The sequence below is a fragment of the Amborella trichopoda genome, chromosome 2 (assembly GCF_054954075.1).
Source record: "Amborella trichopoda isolate Santa Cruz 75 chromosome 2, AtrichopodaSantaCruz75HAP2 v2.0, whole genome shotgun sequence".
Taxonomy (NCBI): Eukaryota; Viridiplantae; Streptophyta; class Magnoliopsida; order Amborellales; family Amborellaceae; genus Amborella; species Amborella trichopoda.
The window spans coordinates 492,079-507,587 of NC_142337.1; the positions used below are offsets into that span (position 1 = coordinate 492,079).

Consider the following 15,509-nt stretch of genomic DNA (forward strand, 5'->3'; position numbering starts at 1 on the left):
GTACACATTATTATATATAATATTGTTTAATTATGTAACTTCTTTGGCAATTTTCAGCATTTAGCTATTTCTAGCAAGAACATGCTCTCAGCAAATTACCTTGAATAGAGTGCAAACAACTTTTATTTACCCAAAAAAAAATACAAACAATTTTTATTTAGAGAAAATTATAGATACCTTTAAAATTAACTTTATAGACATTCTATCCCCAATATTTTTATTATCATGCTCTAAATCTTAACATTGTTTTTTCTTGTATTTACCTACAGTCAATAAGTCAAAAAATTTAAAACTAAAATACCCTTACCTTCTGTCGTCTCCTTTTGTAGTCACGTGTGATTAAGCTCTCTTTATCCAAACTCTCTCTACTAAAAAAAACCTATTTTGCTATCTCTCTCTCCCAAAGGACCCATATCTCTCGCTATGTGCCAAAAAAAACTCTCTACCCTCCCTCTCTCTTTCTCTCTCTGCTCGCTCCTCTTTTTCTCTCTCTACCCCCTATCTCTCTTTCTCTCCCTCTACCCTCCTCTCTCTCTCTCTAGACGAGGATTTTGGTAAACACATTGGCAGGAACCCCAAAATCCTCTTTCTCGTTTTGAAGAGCACCACCATTAAAACGTCATAATCCTATCTCTTTCTCTGAAGCTCACCACCATTAAAACCCCAAAATCCTCTCTCTTTGAAGAGCACCACCGTTGAAACCTCAAAATCCTTTCTCTTTCTCTGAAGCTCGCAAACATTTAAACCCCAAAATCCTTTCACCTTTTAATGGCATTTACAATACGTAAAAAAGAAAATCAGAGAATGAAAAGAAAAAAGATAAAACAAAATTGAGAATTTTGCTGCAATCTGAGGATCCTGGCTGTGGAATGCAATATTGCAGCTGGGACTTCCAAGCCATGGATGCTAAAAATGGGGGATTCAATTTTTCAGGGGGCAACGAATTCAAGCATGTGGGTTGGGTGGAATGCAGAGAGAGCGAGAGAGATTTTGTAGGTTCGTGTTGGGTTTTGTTAGGGTGAGTCCTGGAGCACCAATGGTTGAGCAAATTTCGGTGGAGAAAAAAAGAAAAAAGAAAAACAAAGGTAGGAATTGTTTTTAGATAAGTCCCGGATTTGGAGTGAGTTTGTAGAGAGTGAGGGTAGAGAGAGAAAGAGAGACGGGGGCGGGTAAAGTGAGAGAGAGAGTTGAACCAAAGGGAGAAAATAAGCGAGAGAGATTTGAGAGGGGGAGCAGGTAGAGTGAGAAAGAGAGTTTGGGTAGAGAGAAAATAGGAGAAAGAGAGATTTTGGGAGAGGGGGCGGTAGAGTGAGAAAGAGAGAGAAGTTGGGTAGAGAGAAAATAGGATATTAGGAGAGAGATATTAAGAGAGTGTTTGGGTAGAGTGAGAGGAGATGGCTATTAAAAGGGGTAGTTTAGTCTGACTTTTTTTATTGGGTAACAACAAGAAAAAATAGTGATTGGAGGTAATTGTGATACTAAAAATATTATGGGGCAAGATGTTTACAAAGTTAATTTTGGCCGCATCTATAATGGACCCGTTTCTAGGCGGCCAAGCCCCTATATGTGGAAATGCGAGCCTCTTAATAAATCTATTTTTAAGATGGAGGGTTAGACTTAATTTTTAAAAACATGTAATCTCTAACATGGAGATCATGAATATGAAAAAATAAATAAATTTTAAAAATTAAAAATAATAATTATAGTAAAAAAACATTTTGAGCGTTAGTTTTCATGGTGTTTAGATGGAACACCTACTTGCCTCCATTTTTAAGTTGGATGTTTTACTCTTTGTTAGTTTTCATTGTGTTTAGATGGAACGCCTACTTGGGGCCATTTTTAAGATGGATGCTTCACACTTTGTAGATCTCGTATGTAGAATTGCGATCCAGCCCACATGAAATAACTTTCCATCTACAATGTTCCCTTCTTTTATTTATGGGTGAAGTTTGTATAAGGTTGCCTTCTTATATTGTAGAAGTAAAAATATTGTAGAAGTAGAAGTAAGGCACACCGATAAAATTTACTTAGAGATGTCATTTCGGCATCGAAAACCTTATGATGACTTCAAAATCTCTTTTTATCCTCTGTTAGAAATTTTAAATTTAAAAAATGGAACTGATCAAATAAATTAAAAAACACTTGAAAATAAACGATCCAAATAACTTATTGCAAAATGCATTATTTTTTGAACTTAGAATTCTTTCTTCATATTCATTCCTCTCAATATCAAAATGATCAATTGGAGAAGGATCGTTTAGGTATGCCTTACTTCAACAGTATAAGGTTGTAACCTTATATAAACTTTTTTCTTTATTTATATATAAGATTCGTTTTCACGTTGATTGAAACAAAAACAGCGTTTCGACTTCAGGCGAGTTGGACCAAAGCAAAGCGCATCACTCCTGTTAAATGAATGAACAATTGTATTTTTTTCTAATTATAAAATTTTAAGCTTCAAAAATAATTATATTCAAACATATCTATAAATGTATGAAAATCTTGAAATGAACAATCTAGATAATGTATTGTAAAATGCATTATTTTTAATACTTGAAATCTCTTTTTTTCTCTATATCTATAGGTGTGGGAATGTCTCATAGAATCATTACTCATATCATTATCTCAAAATGATCAATTCAAAGTTTTTTATTTTTTAAGAAATTTTTTTTTAAAAAAAAATAATCAATTCAAAGTTTTTCTAATATCAAAATATACCTTTTTTCTAAGGATTTTAGAGGTATACCTTAATTCTACATTTTAAAACATAAACCTTATTTAAAATGTTTACACCCTACGTTAAATGGTTCATCTCTTGGTAAGTATGTTGATAAATTTCCTATTCTTAAAAATGCACTCTAGACTTTCCACGCACATGTAAAAAAGCTGTAGTGTTGCTCTTTTCCAGCCAAAACAAAAAGTAACATTGTCTGAAAGAACGGGATAGAGTTGCGCCAGTTTGCACATTAAAATCATGGGCACCAAATGTGTGTGAGAGAAATCACAATGACAAAATTAAAAAGGGAAAACCTTCTATGCTTCTCCTACATCATAAAAGTTTTGTCCTCTCTTTTATCCATCCGTCCATTCTAAATAGAGGGCTGAGATTGTCCCAATCACAATGTCACGTCTCTACAATATTTTATTTTTAATTTTTTTTTCTATAAATTATTTTGATACCAAATTTTGGATGTCCATTCCTCTATTAAACTTGCATTAGCGAAAAATAATAAAAAATTTATTTTTAATAAAATAAAATGATCGAAATACCTTAAAAGTTTCAAAAAGTATTTTGGTCATTATATTTTATCAAAAAATTATTTTTAACATTTTTTATAGGTACGCCCCAATAAAAAGATGGCTCGTACTAAATTTCATATTCATACAATTTATATAAAAAAAACTAAAAATAAAATACTTTGAGACGTTGGATCTAAAATCAAATGGTGAGTAACTCTCTTGATCAAAATTGAACGGCTGATAGGAGGAAGATAGACCTTCTATACTGTAGGAAGAACATAAAATGCTTCTCCAATTAGAAGATACATACTTCCTCTCCATCGCAGTTGTCTAATTTAGATCAAGCGAGCCATTGTCCATATATGAATATGAAATTTGGTAGGTGCCATAATCTAAATAGGGTAGACCTAAAAAAGTATTTAAAACATATTGTCAATAAAATACAATGATCAAAATACCTTTAGAACTTTCATAGGCATTTTGATCATTTTATTTTTTTAAAAATACTTTTTTTTATATTTTTTTACAAGTGCAAATTTAAGAGGGGATGTTCCAAATTTGATGTCAAAATATTTTATAAACAAAGAACTTAAAAATAAAATAGTGCAGAGATGCGGCATTGTGATTAAGGCCATCTCAGCTGTCCATTTTATGTTGGATAGAGGGCAGTATATAAATTTCATACCGTAGGGGAAGTATAGCCCATTAGAAAAAATGTAAGTTCGGTGGTATCAGGCCTCAGAAGTGGAGGCTCAAAGGACTGGAACTTGGATAGATGCATGGAATGGAAGTTTTCTTCTGTGATAAATAACTCAACAAGGACTTTGAATTTCAGCTAAGAGTTACAAAGCAGCTGTTGTGTCACTCTTTCATATCGACGACAAATCCTCGTACACCGATTTGATCCCCGGTCTCTCTGAAACCAGCCTCACACACCTCAAAGCAATTTTAAGCATCTCTCTCATCCCTTTAGCAGTTGCAATGTTCCCCTCCTCCTCTAACATCACTGAATCAAAGCACTCCACCTCTTGCCCCTCAGCCAACTGAGCCCGCACCCATTCTGTCAAATCCACTCTTCTCTCACTAGAGACTGCTTCCCCTCTCTCACTAGATCCTGCTCTCTCACCAGAGACCACATCTCCTGCGCATTTCCCAGTAAGGAGCTCCAGCAATATCACCCCAAATGCATAAACATCTGACTTAAAAGAGGGTGCAGGTTTTTTCGTTGAGGTAAGCTCTGGAGCTCGGTAACCAAGCATTCCGGCATCAACCACCTGTTTAGTTTTTTACGAAGCAAATTCATAGAATACCACCATTTTTAGCAATTCATTGGTATTCAACTGAATTTCAAGGGAAAAAATTGGGAAAAAAACTGAGGAAAACTTGTTAAAAGAATAGACCAAGTTTTGAAATTGGGGGAGAGTAAAGCTTGTTTGGGTATATTCTCTCTCCTATCTTATTCCAAAATGTTCAGTCTCTCTCACTAAATCTCATGTAACCTTAAATTCCTAGCAGAGTCCAGCCTAGCAACCCTCATAAAAACAAAGAACTAAATATGAGAAGAAGAAACCTGTTCAGTAGTGCCAGCCTGTGTCATGAGGCGATGAAGGCAGTAATCAGCGACACGAGCGGTCAGGTCGGGGCCATCAAGGAGAATGTTGGTGGCTTTGAGGTTTCCATGGGGCACTTCACGATCGAAGTGAAGGTAATTGAGGCCGCGGGCAACGTCAACCGCAATCTTCAGTCGCTGGGCCCACGTCAATGGTGGGGTTTTCCGGCCAGGACCATCTGGAGCAAACAGGAATTCAATGAGAGAAAAAGTAAATTGCAAACAAATAGAGAGAGAGAGAGAGAGAGAGACTAAATTGCAACTTGCAAGCAAAGTAATTTCTGTGAAGGAACTGAAAAGGTAGGACAAGGAAATGATATGACAGATGCCTCTGTGTGTGTGTGCAAGTGTGTGTGTGTGAGAGAGAGAGAGTTGGAGCATTGGTACAATAATACAGACGAGTGGCAAGGAAAGCAGATTACAAAGCGCACAAAAGCCAGAAAAAAAGGACAAACAAAAGGGAAAAGGTGGTGGTTAGTGGAAAGCATGTGATTTGGTTCTTTATCGTGATACACGGGCAGGAGTTTTCCAGTTACTAAAAGCAACTCATATTAAATGAAAGCATCCATAAAACAAAGTTATTAGCAGAGAGACACATACTCTAAATCGAGTACCAGAGAAAGATGAAAAACACAGCATGGGCACACAAAATAAGCAAGAAGAGCTAAAAACTAATGTCTATAAATAAACAAATACAATTAAGAATATCACTTGCAATTCTTCACACAAAAATCTCATAATATATGTAGCCACGTACATTAAGCTGTGCATGTAATGGTGTCGAGAGCATGTGAGTGTGTCACAGAGAGAGAGAGAGAGAGAGAGTGTGTGTGTGCATAATCATACAAAAATTGTATTGAGGATAAATAGTGTGCATGCGAGCACATGTATGCATGCATGTGAGAGGGGTGTGTGTGTGTGTGTGTGTGTGTAAGAGAGAGAGAGAGGGGGACCCATTAGCATACAGAAAGCTTGCAAAAGAAAGAGAGTCATTACCATAGAGAAAGCTTGCAAGACTTCCTGGCGAGATATACTCGGATAAAATAAGCTTCTCATGCTGGCTTGGTCCCCAATAATACCCTCTCAATGGCACCACATTGGGGTGTCTGATATTACCAAACTTCTTTGCCTCCTTCGCAAACTCCTTCCTATGCTTGGCTACCCCTTCTCTCAGCCACTTCACAGTTAAATAACCACCACCCTCTAAACCGGCTCTATAAGAAGTTCCATGGGTACTCCTCCCAAGCACCTCAGCTGGAGCCCTTGAAAGTTCTTCAGGTGTCAAATTCAATGTTTCATCAACAAAATGGAGCTCTCCTGCTAATCTTTCTGGCGAATAAACCTTAAGTCTTGCTGGACTTTCAGTCATTGACTCGCCGGATTCAGGTGACCATGAGAGTTGACTGCTCTTCTCCGGCGAAAATCCAACCGGTTTCTTTTCAGGGCTCATAATGATCCCAGATGATGAAGAACCCTTCCTTGCTCCTATAAGCTCGTCAGCTGATACAACAAGTCCAGTACCTTGGCCGGAAGCTGGACGCCTCCTAAGGCCTTTACCCGAATTTTCTTGCCGAGATTTTGCAGATAAGATCCTCCTATAATGTATCAATATTGCCAGTATAATCAAAACTAAGACTGTGACTATACAAATAGCAATCACAGCTGCTTTTATTGCCGTTTTGATGGGTTTTCGATGAGGTTGTTGTGTGGTGGAAGGAGCTTGGGGGCCCGGTGGGGCTTTCGGAAGCTGAAGTTTGGAGTTTCCAGGGCGAAAAGAAGATTCTGGAAACCTCTGCAAGTTCTTGGGGATGGTTCCCGAAAGATCATTATAGGAAGCATTAAAAGATTGGAGAGAATCAGGTAAAGAATCAGGTAAGGTGCCTGTGAATTGGTTCTTCGATATGTCAAGAGAGGTGAGAGAGGTGAGTTTGATAATGGAAGGTGGCAAAGGCCCAAATAAATGGTTTCCAGCAATGTCAAGCATTTTCAGGCCAGTAAAGAGACCAATTCCAGTAGGGAGGGAGCCGTTGAGTTTGTTTTCCGAAATGTCAAGGACTTGAAGAAGGGAAGAGTTTGAAGGAGAAGTTGGGAATATGAGGTTTCCAGAGAAAATATTCCTCTGCAAATGAAGTTCTTGAAGAGTTGAAGATGATAGAAGTTGGGTTAAGAGAGGGCCATTGAACTGGTTAGAGCTGAGATCAAGGATTTGAAGCTTGGGGTATTGAGTGAGTACCAGAGGGAGAGGACCCATGAGAGAGTTCATGGAGAGGTTGAGATAATTCAGGCGTATAAACTGTGAGGTTACCAAAGGAAGGGAGCCTGTATATTGATTTCGGCTTAGGTCAAGGAACTCAAGGGAATTACCCCATTTTCCAGCTAGAGATGACAAATCTCCAGAAAACTGGTTTCCTGACAAGTCCAGCACAGCACAGCTTCCTATTAGTGAGGGAAGTTCCCCTGATAGGGAGTTGGAAGATAGGTTTAGAAACTTCAAGGTAGTTGATGAGATCAATCCAATATGACCTGGGATTTTAAAAAAACTGCAATTAGTCAAAAATATTTACCAACACATGCATAAGAGAATGGAGAAAAATCAGGAAAAGATATACACACAGATTCGGACAGAACAAAAAATGTAGGGAACAAAATTGAAATACAATAATAAAGGATCAGATATAACCCAATTGGTGCGTGAGATGTTATCACACTTTTAACCCAAAGGATAACCAACCATGCTTCAAAAGCATCATCAAATAAAGTTGGAAAGTTGAGTCAAAACACATAAGATGGGGGATTACATAATGAAATAAATTCTGAGGAATTTCATCATATCCTCAGGATGGTCTTTCACTGTGATAAACTCAAGAGTTGAGATTACATTCAATTATGAGGGCAGCTTATGAGATTCCGTTCAGTTATATAAGAGCAGCATATGAGATTCCACTCAGTTATGGAAACAGTAACAAACATAAAGGTAGAACAAGTAACCCATGTCGAAAGGACAATGTTTGGTGAGGGAAGATAATTATTCCAACAAAAGGATTTTGCTCTACTCATCCTTACATGTGAGGGGGTTGGCATCTGCTTTAGCGTACTTTGGATCTCACCAAGAAAGATAGGTTACTGTAAACATGAAAAGACCAACTCTATCCCTAGTCACTACTGTAAGTTTCTTAATGGTTTTTTCATATAAGCAACACACCTCTTCTCTCAAAATGACTTTCAAAATCGTTTGAACTTTGAACTTTATCATTTTGTATGAATTGAAAAAGATTTTGACAGGAAACTGAGATGCTTATTTCTTTTCATTTTTCTAAAAAAGATAGCAATGTGCGGATCATGGAACATTTCTAGAATATCACAGCACAAAAGTAAACATTTTTAAAGCTAGAGATTCAAAAGCAGCCCAAATATTCAAATCATTCTAGGCATAAACTTGTGATATCTGCACGACTATGAGAACCACTACAACTCTCAAAATAGATACAGCTCATGAAGATTATAAGAACAGTTCAGTACTTGTTCCACAACTGGAAGACAAGTTTTAACAAAAATGCCATGCAATCCACTATGCTGAAACCACGATAGAGCTTCAAGATGTACCTGAAAGATTGTTGGCACTGAGATCCAGTTCCTGTAAGACCAGAGAATCCCCTTTCAGAAGTCCATTTGGTATAAACCCAGAGAACCCATTGTTACTCAGGCGCAAAACCTCCAACGAGTAAATAAATTGGAAACCAGGGAGCTCCCCAGATAGCCCATTGTGACTAAGATCCAGCACCTTAAGACTCTCTAACATTATCAAACTGTCGCCATGAATTAGAGAACCCGTCAGTTGATTGTGACTGAGATTCAAGTGATGAAGTGTCTCGGATAAATCAAATAGCAATGGCATCTTCTGAGAAGCGGAAGCTAATAATAGATTATCACTTAAATCCAAGTAAACAATACCAGGAGTACCTAAAATCTCACTATCTATTTCCCCACTGAGTAGATTCTGATGCAAATCCAGTAATGCAAGGCGAGTAAGCAGACCAAACCCAGAGGGAATACTCTCAATAAATCCATTACAAGATAAATTAAGAAAAACCAAGTTCTTCAGGCGTGTTATACCTTTTGGTATGGCACCTGTCAGAGAATTTTGGCTTAAGTCAATAGACTGAACTGAAGTCAACCCACTTATCGATTCTGGGATAGAGCCTGAGAAGTTGTTACCAGCTAAAGATAGGTTATGCAAGCTTTGAAGCAAACCAATATCTGGAGGTATGTTCCCTGAGAAGATGTTGTTCGATATGTCTAAATACTGAAGGTTTTTGAATCCACTGATGCTTTGAGAGACCTGGCCTTTGATGGAGTTATTTGCCAAAGAGAGTTTAATAAGGAAAGTAAGATTGGCAAATATACCTAGATCAATGTTTGCAGTGATATTCAAGTTATTGAGGATGACACTTGAGATTCCTTTGTTGTTACAAACAATGCCATACCATGTAGAAGGACATCCATTCACAGATTCTTCTTTCCATGAATTTAATATGGTGCCAGATGGATCTGTCTTTATCTGCTTCTTGAACTTGAGAAGAGTTTGTACTTCTTGTGAAGGTGGTTGAGCCACAACAGTCAGAAAGAAAAGATACAAAGGGAGTAGAAGCTTCAGTTCTACTTTGAATGATGGTGCCATATACATCTTTTCAAGCTTCTCGAAGCCCGTACTTTTACCTCGGCTCGATAGAGCTTCAAATCCTTGAAACATTTACCTCACTCTAAGTTTTGACTGCTTTTTACTCGAAAAATGCAGAAAATGCAGGAAACAACTTGTTCTAAAGCTCAAAAATGATTTCCAAAACAGTTCAATATTTAACTTTACTGAGTGCCAGCAGGCAAGCTATGAGCATCAGAAAGAATGGCTTTCAAGGTAAGTAAAAACCATGAAACCAAGCAAAATTGGTGACCTGAAAGTGATTTGGAAGCCCAGACTCGTGATGCTGCAAGCTTTCCCTGTAAAATTAACCTTCAGTTGAGCTTCTAAAACTATTCTCTCAACCTTATGAAAAACTACAGGAAAACTGCAGATGAGAATGCCATCAAATGTTACACTTTTTTTTTCAAGTAATACCAATAAATGTTGATAGCAATGAATGTGAATGTTACATATCTAGAGAATACCAATGGTACAAAAAGTGAAAAAGAATGAAGATTCTATCCATCTAAAAGGTATTTCAGGTTTATGTCACGGTTTCGATTTTCTAGCCCTTTTTTTTTTTTTTTTTTGGGAGGGGGTTGGGGAACCCAAAATGATGCATAATGACTGAGACATCCCTAATGGCTATTTACCCTCAATTTTAGTAAAATTCAGACTGGTTTTAGTCAACATCAGCTGTTCTTTTCATGTTTGTCCTAAACTTCAATTGTGTAGCAAGAGATTCTACATAATTTTTCAAGTTTCATGTGCACCTCTTCAAAGATTTCAGACTGAAATCATTTCCAAAATTTGGGCTTTTCTCCCTAGCTTTGGCAACCTCTACCATGACTAAAAATACCAAAATTTTGGACCAGTTTCAAAAAACAACCATTAGCAAAAAGAGTTTTACATAATATGCAGGCCAACAGGAAGGTTGTTTACCTGAGTGAGGACTTAAGCACCCCCATAAGCTCCAATAGTTGCAGATACCCGATCTCAAGTAAAATTCCTCATTTTCATCAAATGATATGAATAGGTCTTAGAAGTTTTGTTTGCAATAGCAAGTTTCAGCTTTGAGAAAGATGATTCATAGGCAAAGGCATTCACTTCTCAAACTAAGATCCCCATTCATGGCTCCTTTCAGCACCTTAGCAGGGGAGACCTCATCAACGACTGAGATTGAAGTTTCAATAATCTAGAAACCTGCCATTTGCCATGACATGAAACTTAACAAATTTGGACGAAGGAATAACATAACATTCAAAGATTCAAAGACCTCTTTGCCATGAGAAGCTCCATGAATGAATCTTTACAGCTTCGAGAGAGATGGCATTCTTCCTAAATGCTTTCAGAGATTCAAGCTTTTGGGGAACTCTGCTCTGTATTCCCTAATGACATAAGACCAGTAAACTCCATTATTTTACACAGAATCATGGCTCTTCCAGCTCTTATTTTCCCTAAATGACGATGATCAGTCACCAAAACTTCTCATCACTTAAATAGACTGGTGCTCCTATTTATAGAGAACAAACAAACCATCGAAGAACTCGCTTTTACCTCGGTATAATACTTCACCAAAAGGTCCATTTTTGAGCAGGCATTAAAGCCACTTCAACAAACACCACCGATCATTTCTGAAATTGAATCCTTGAGGAGAGGTCCTTTTCTTCATCAGAATCTCCATCCTCTTTTGGAGATGGAAATCTTTATGAGAGGTTTCATTTACTTTACAAGATAAGTTACCAGGGCTGAGCCATTACGGAGGAGTACCATTTAAAGTCCCAGAAAACTTCCATTAAAACTCATCATTTGCAGAGAGAAACTGTCAGTTCTTTGAACATTAATGGACGAATCTTGGCTGGAAAGAGCTCTGGAAAATATTGAGCAGTGGTAAAGGAATTAGTGAAGTAAAAGGGAAAAGGTTAAAAGGAAGATGAGGTGGAGAGATTTCTGGTTTTGATGGCTGAAAGTTGTGAAGTGAGAGAGTAGATGCAGTTCAACAATGTGCATTTAAAATAGGGGGCCACATATAGAAAATGCCACGACCGATGAACTAAGCTAAAAACCTCTCTCTCTCTCTCTCTAAAAATCTCTCGGAAAACCAAGCTGAAAAGCCCCCTCTCTCCCTCTGAAACTTCAAACACACACTCTCCCTCTAAAAGCACCTATCTCCCTCTGTAACTTCAAATACTCTCTCTCTCTAACGCATCACCTCTATCTCTTACCTGATTTACATTTGCTTCAAATGCGGCCGCCCCCCTCCTCTCTCTCTCTCTCTCTCTCTCATAAATGTGCAACCTTTGCCTCTCTCTCTAAAACAACAGTGCAACTTCTCTCTCTCTCTCTCTGAGAAAACAGTCACTCCCTCTCTGCAACTCCTTGGCGCCGAGAAAGGTCTTTATAATTGTTAAAATAGCAGAAACGTCCTCGTCGATTTTGTAGTAATAAATTAAGTGTAATGTCCTTCCCTAATCTTTTCTCGTAATTACTTAAATGACCTCCTGCATTCCCCATTTGTTCTTTCCCCCAAATGGCAAGCCTATTATTGGATAATTAGGAATTAACCACCCTCTATATTTTTTCATGTGTAAGTTACCACTTCTTAATAAATAATTAAGGATCCGGTTTCTGTGCGGCCAAGCCTGCATATGTAGAAATGTGGGTCTCTTAATAAATTTGTTTTTGAGATAGATTTTAATACTTAATTTTTAAAGACATACAATCTCTAACGTGGAGACCATGAATATGAGAAAATAAGTAAATTCTCAAAACTATAAATAATAATTCTAGTAAAATAACATTTGGGCCATTAGTTTCTATTATTTTTTCATGAAACACCTACTTGCATCCATCTTTAAAATAGATGCTTTACACTTTTTGGACTGTGTATGTAGTCATGCGGTCCAACCCGCATGAAATAATTTTCCTTTATTCTTTCCCACAAATGGCAAGTTTATTATTGGATAATTAAGAATTAACCACCCTTTATTTCTTTCCGCCATATGTAAATTACCATTTCTTAATTATTATTAATTTCAAATATACTAATTATTTATAAACAAAAGTGCATTTAAGATATAAAAATGTGGATTTTTTAAATACCTATTGGAGACGAACTATTTAACAACATCACACCTATGTCGTTTAATTTAATTTCAAAATACCCATAAAAAGGACTCCATGGCACTTCACAACGTAGCAATCAACTACCACCACAAACCCTCACAAAAGGTGGAGCGTTTCCACATCTACCATGAGGCCAATATGGTAGTAGATACACTTGCCAATAAAGGGATATCGCTATTTGCTATAACTGTTTTAGCATGTTAGACTCCCAATTTTCATTTTTTTGTCTTTAACTAATGATTTTTACTCAATTGCCCGATGATAGGACAGTAACACTATGAGTTGTATCTTTTTTTTTATTATTTAATGAAAAACGAGTAGAGGGCTTTTTCCCTATTAAATTACTCAAAATAAAAATACCCATAAAAAGATACATGATTATGAGTTGGAATAGTAACAAAAGTGTAAAATAATAAATACCATATCGCTTATAGGTATGTTGATCAATTTATTGATATAAAAATAGAAACGATTAAAGCAAATTAACTTTTATAGTGTCCATACAAATGAGCACAGAGACCTCGTATCAAATTAGTCATATATTTTACAAATTTTCCTTGAGCTATTGTAGTTCGAATGTTGAACTTATACCTCATTTGGGATTGTTATTTGGCCGAGAGACAAAATCTCTTTTATAGTTGGGACATAATAGTTGGCATTATAGTTTGGTGGATCACTATTCATGACGTAGCTCCAATAATCACGTTTCGCTTATCGACTAAAAGCTACTAGTGATAGGATTTTACCGACGGCCGTAAAAAAAAAAAAAAAAGTTACAATATTAGGAAAAACAAATAATTCTGTCACTTGATTTCTTGTAATGACAAATAACAATAATAAACAAGCACTGCCAATTATGTTTAAAATATGATAATGATGATATAACTTATGTGAACCCTTTCTAGCAAGAATTGCATGAAGTGCAATGTTATCTATTGTTATCAAACCCCAAACCGGCAATCAAATGACTAACTATTCTCCCAACAAAAAATAATCAAATCGATCAAACTAGTTCGATCATAATTTTCAAAGAAATACATAACACAAAAAATTTAACAAAGAATATGAATTATAATGAAAGTACTTTACCTTGTTTAACCAATCCAATTGGTTAAAAATAGCTTGTCCATCGGTTAAAATCAAACGCACATTACTGGTTCTTAACCATATATGTTATTCACTTTGGATAGAAAGGATCATAATATCAGTCAATGAACCAGTAAAGCTCAACACCAATCCAATCCAGTCCAAACTTGACAAAACTAGTTTATTGTTAAAAGGCTCATAATATAAATTTTAACACCATCTCATATGTCTAGACATGATGAGTGCCATTTTTTATGTACAAGGCACCAAATTTCAAAATTGTGGACATCGACTGCTAACCCACTAAAGTTTCAAATATCATAAGAGTTTTATTTACCAATAGACGGTAAGACAAGAGATAGTAGATTTAGGTGGATTGGTCAAATGTGGTGTAAACCCAGTACAATACTTGTCAATATGTGCGAGTTAATTAAAATAGAAGGCTAAAAAAAAACACGGAGTAAGCCCAAATGGATATGATTGTAAGTAATGAGAATAAATATAGGGACTTATAGCCTCATTGAGGGTATGACCATTAATAGAGCAAAATAACATACCGTAATTTATGTAGATAACCTCAATCAGCAGAAAATAAAACTTTGATAACGATGATGAGTTAAAAAATAAAAACAGAATTAAACATGTAATATTGTTAATTTCATCTCGGAACTACTACTCGAACCCAAGCCCAAGCCCGATCCCTACATTTTGAAAACAATTTTCCCCAAAGATAATTTTACTTATCAATGAAGAGGGGGCAGGGCACTTGGGCATTAAGGGAAATAGAGAGGGTTATGAGGAATGGCATTTTGGGTACAGTGTTTTTACTTTTCAGTGTGCCGTGCCCGCCAAAATAAAAATATGTTTTGGCGGAATCCAAATCAATGTTCAATGCGCTTTTATCTTTGTATCTTCGGAAACGACGCTCTTAACTCAGATTCTGTGAACTCAATGCCACGTGGCACGTGTGGGTCCTGCTCCCTGCTACCGACACGGTAAATAAAAGGCGCACGGAGACCACCAAAGGAAAAGTTTTGACCTAATTTCCCACCCATTTTGCTTACTCATGCAAAATATTATTTCATGAGGGGCCGCATCGCATTTCTACAATGTAAAGCATCCAAGTAGGAGGTCCATCTAAAGCCAATTGAAATTGGTAGTTCAAATATTTTCTTAATAGAATTATTATTTATAATTTTTAAAATTTATTTATTATTTTATATTCATGATCTCCATATTAGAAATTACATATCCTTGAAAATTAAGCCAAAAAATCTATTTCATAAATAGATTTTTAGGAGATGACTCATTTCTACATGGACTCATAAAAATCATGTCCAATAATGTTTGACTGGTTTTTAGTAAGTTTGATAACCAATCTTGATATATATACATATGAAATGATGGCGTAGGCCGACTAGCCTGTAGTAACGGTTCAGATTTAATCTAGGCTGTTTTGACAGTCACGACTTCATTTCATATTTTAATTTTTTTTTTTTCTTCTAAAAATCTAAATCACATGAAATTTTAGGTGTATATTATTCTCATCAATGCTCACTTGATAAAAACTTTTAAAAAATAATTCACAAAATATAAATCGACCAAAATACCTCTATAAATTTTTGGAGGTATTTTGATCAATTTATTTTACATGAAATATTTTTTTAATATTTTTATTAGATTCCTCTATGTTTAAATAAAACATGTCCAACATTTCAAGTGATTTGAATTTATATAAAAAATTCAAATTCAAATACAAAATAAGGTCGT

The 15,509-nt window shown here is 36.1% G+C and overlaps 1 protein-coding gene across 2 annotated transcripts; it reads right to left on the minus strand.

Annotated features, from left to right (window-relative positions):
- Positions 1-4,022: 4,022 nt before the first annotated feature.
- GHR1 (Leucine-rich receptor-like protein kinase family protein) lies at positions 4,023-10,902 on the minus strand. Of its 2 annotated transcripts, none has more exons than XM_020662964.2 (5): positions 10,470-10,902; positions 8,453-9,589; positions 5,846-7,372; positions 4,811-5,028; positions 4,023-4,514 (listed from the first exon to the last, which is right to left on the minus strand). In XM_020662964.2, the coding sequence occupies exons 2-5, from the start codon at positions 9,531-9,533 to the stop codon at positions 4,110-4,112; spliced, it is 3,231 nt and encodes a 1,076-aa protein (XP_020518623.1). In that variant the 5' UTR covers positions 9,534-9,589; positions 10,470-10,902; the 3' UTR covers positions 4,023-4,109. The 2 variants fall into 2 exon arrangements, with proteins under 2 accessions (XP_020518623.1, XP_006836430.1); XM_006836367.4 differs by having other exon boundaries at positions 8,453-9,844.
- Between the last annotated feature and the right edge of the window lie 4,607 nt (positions 10,903-15,509).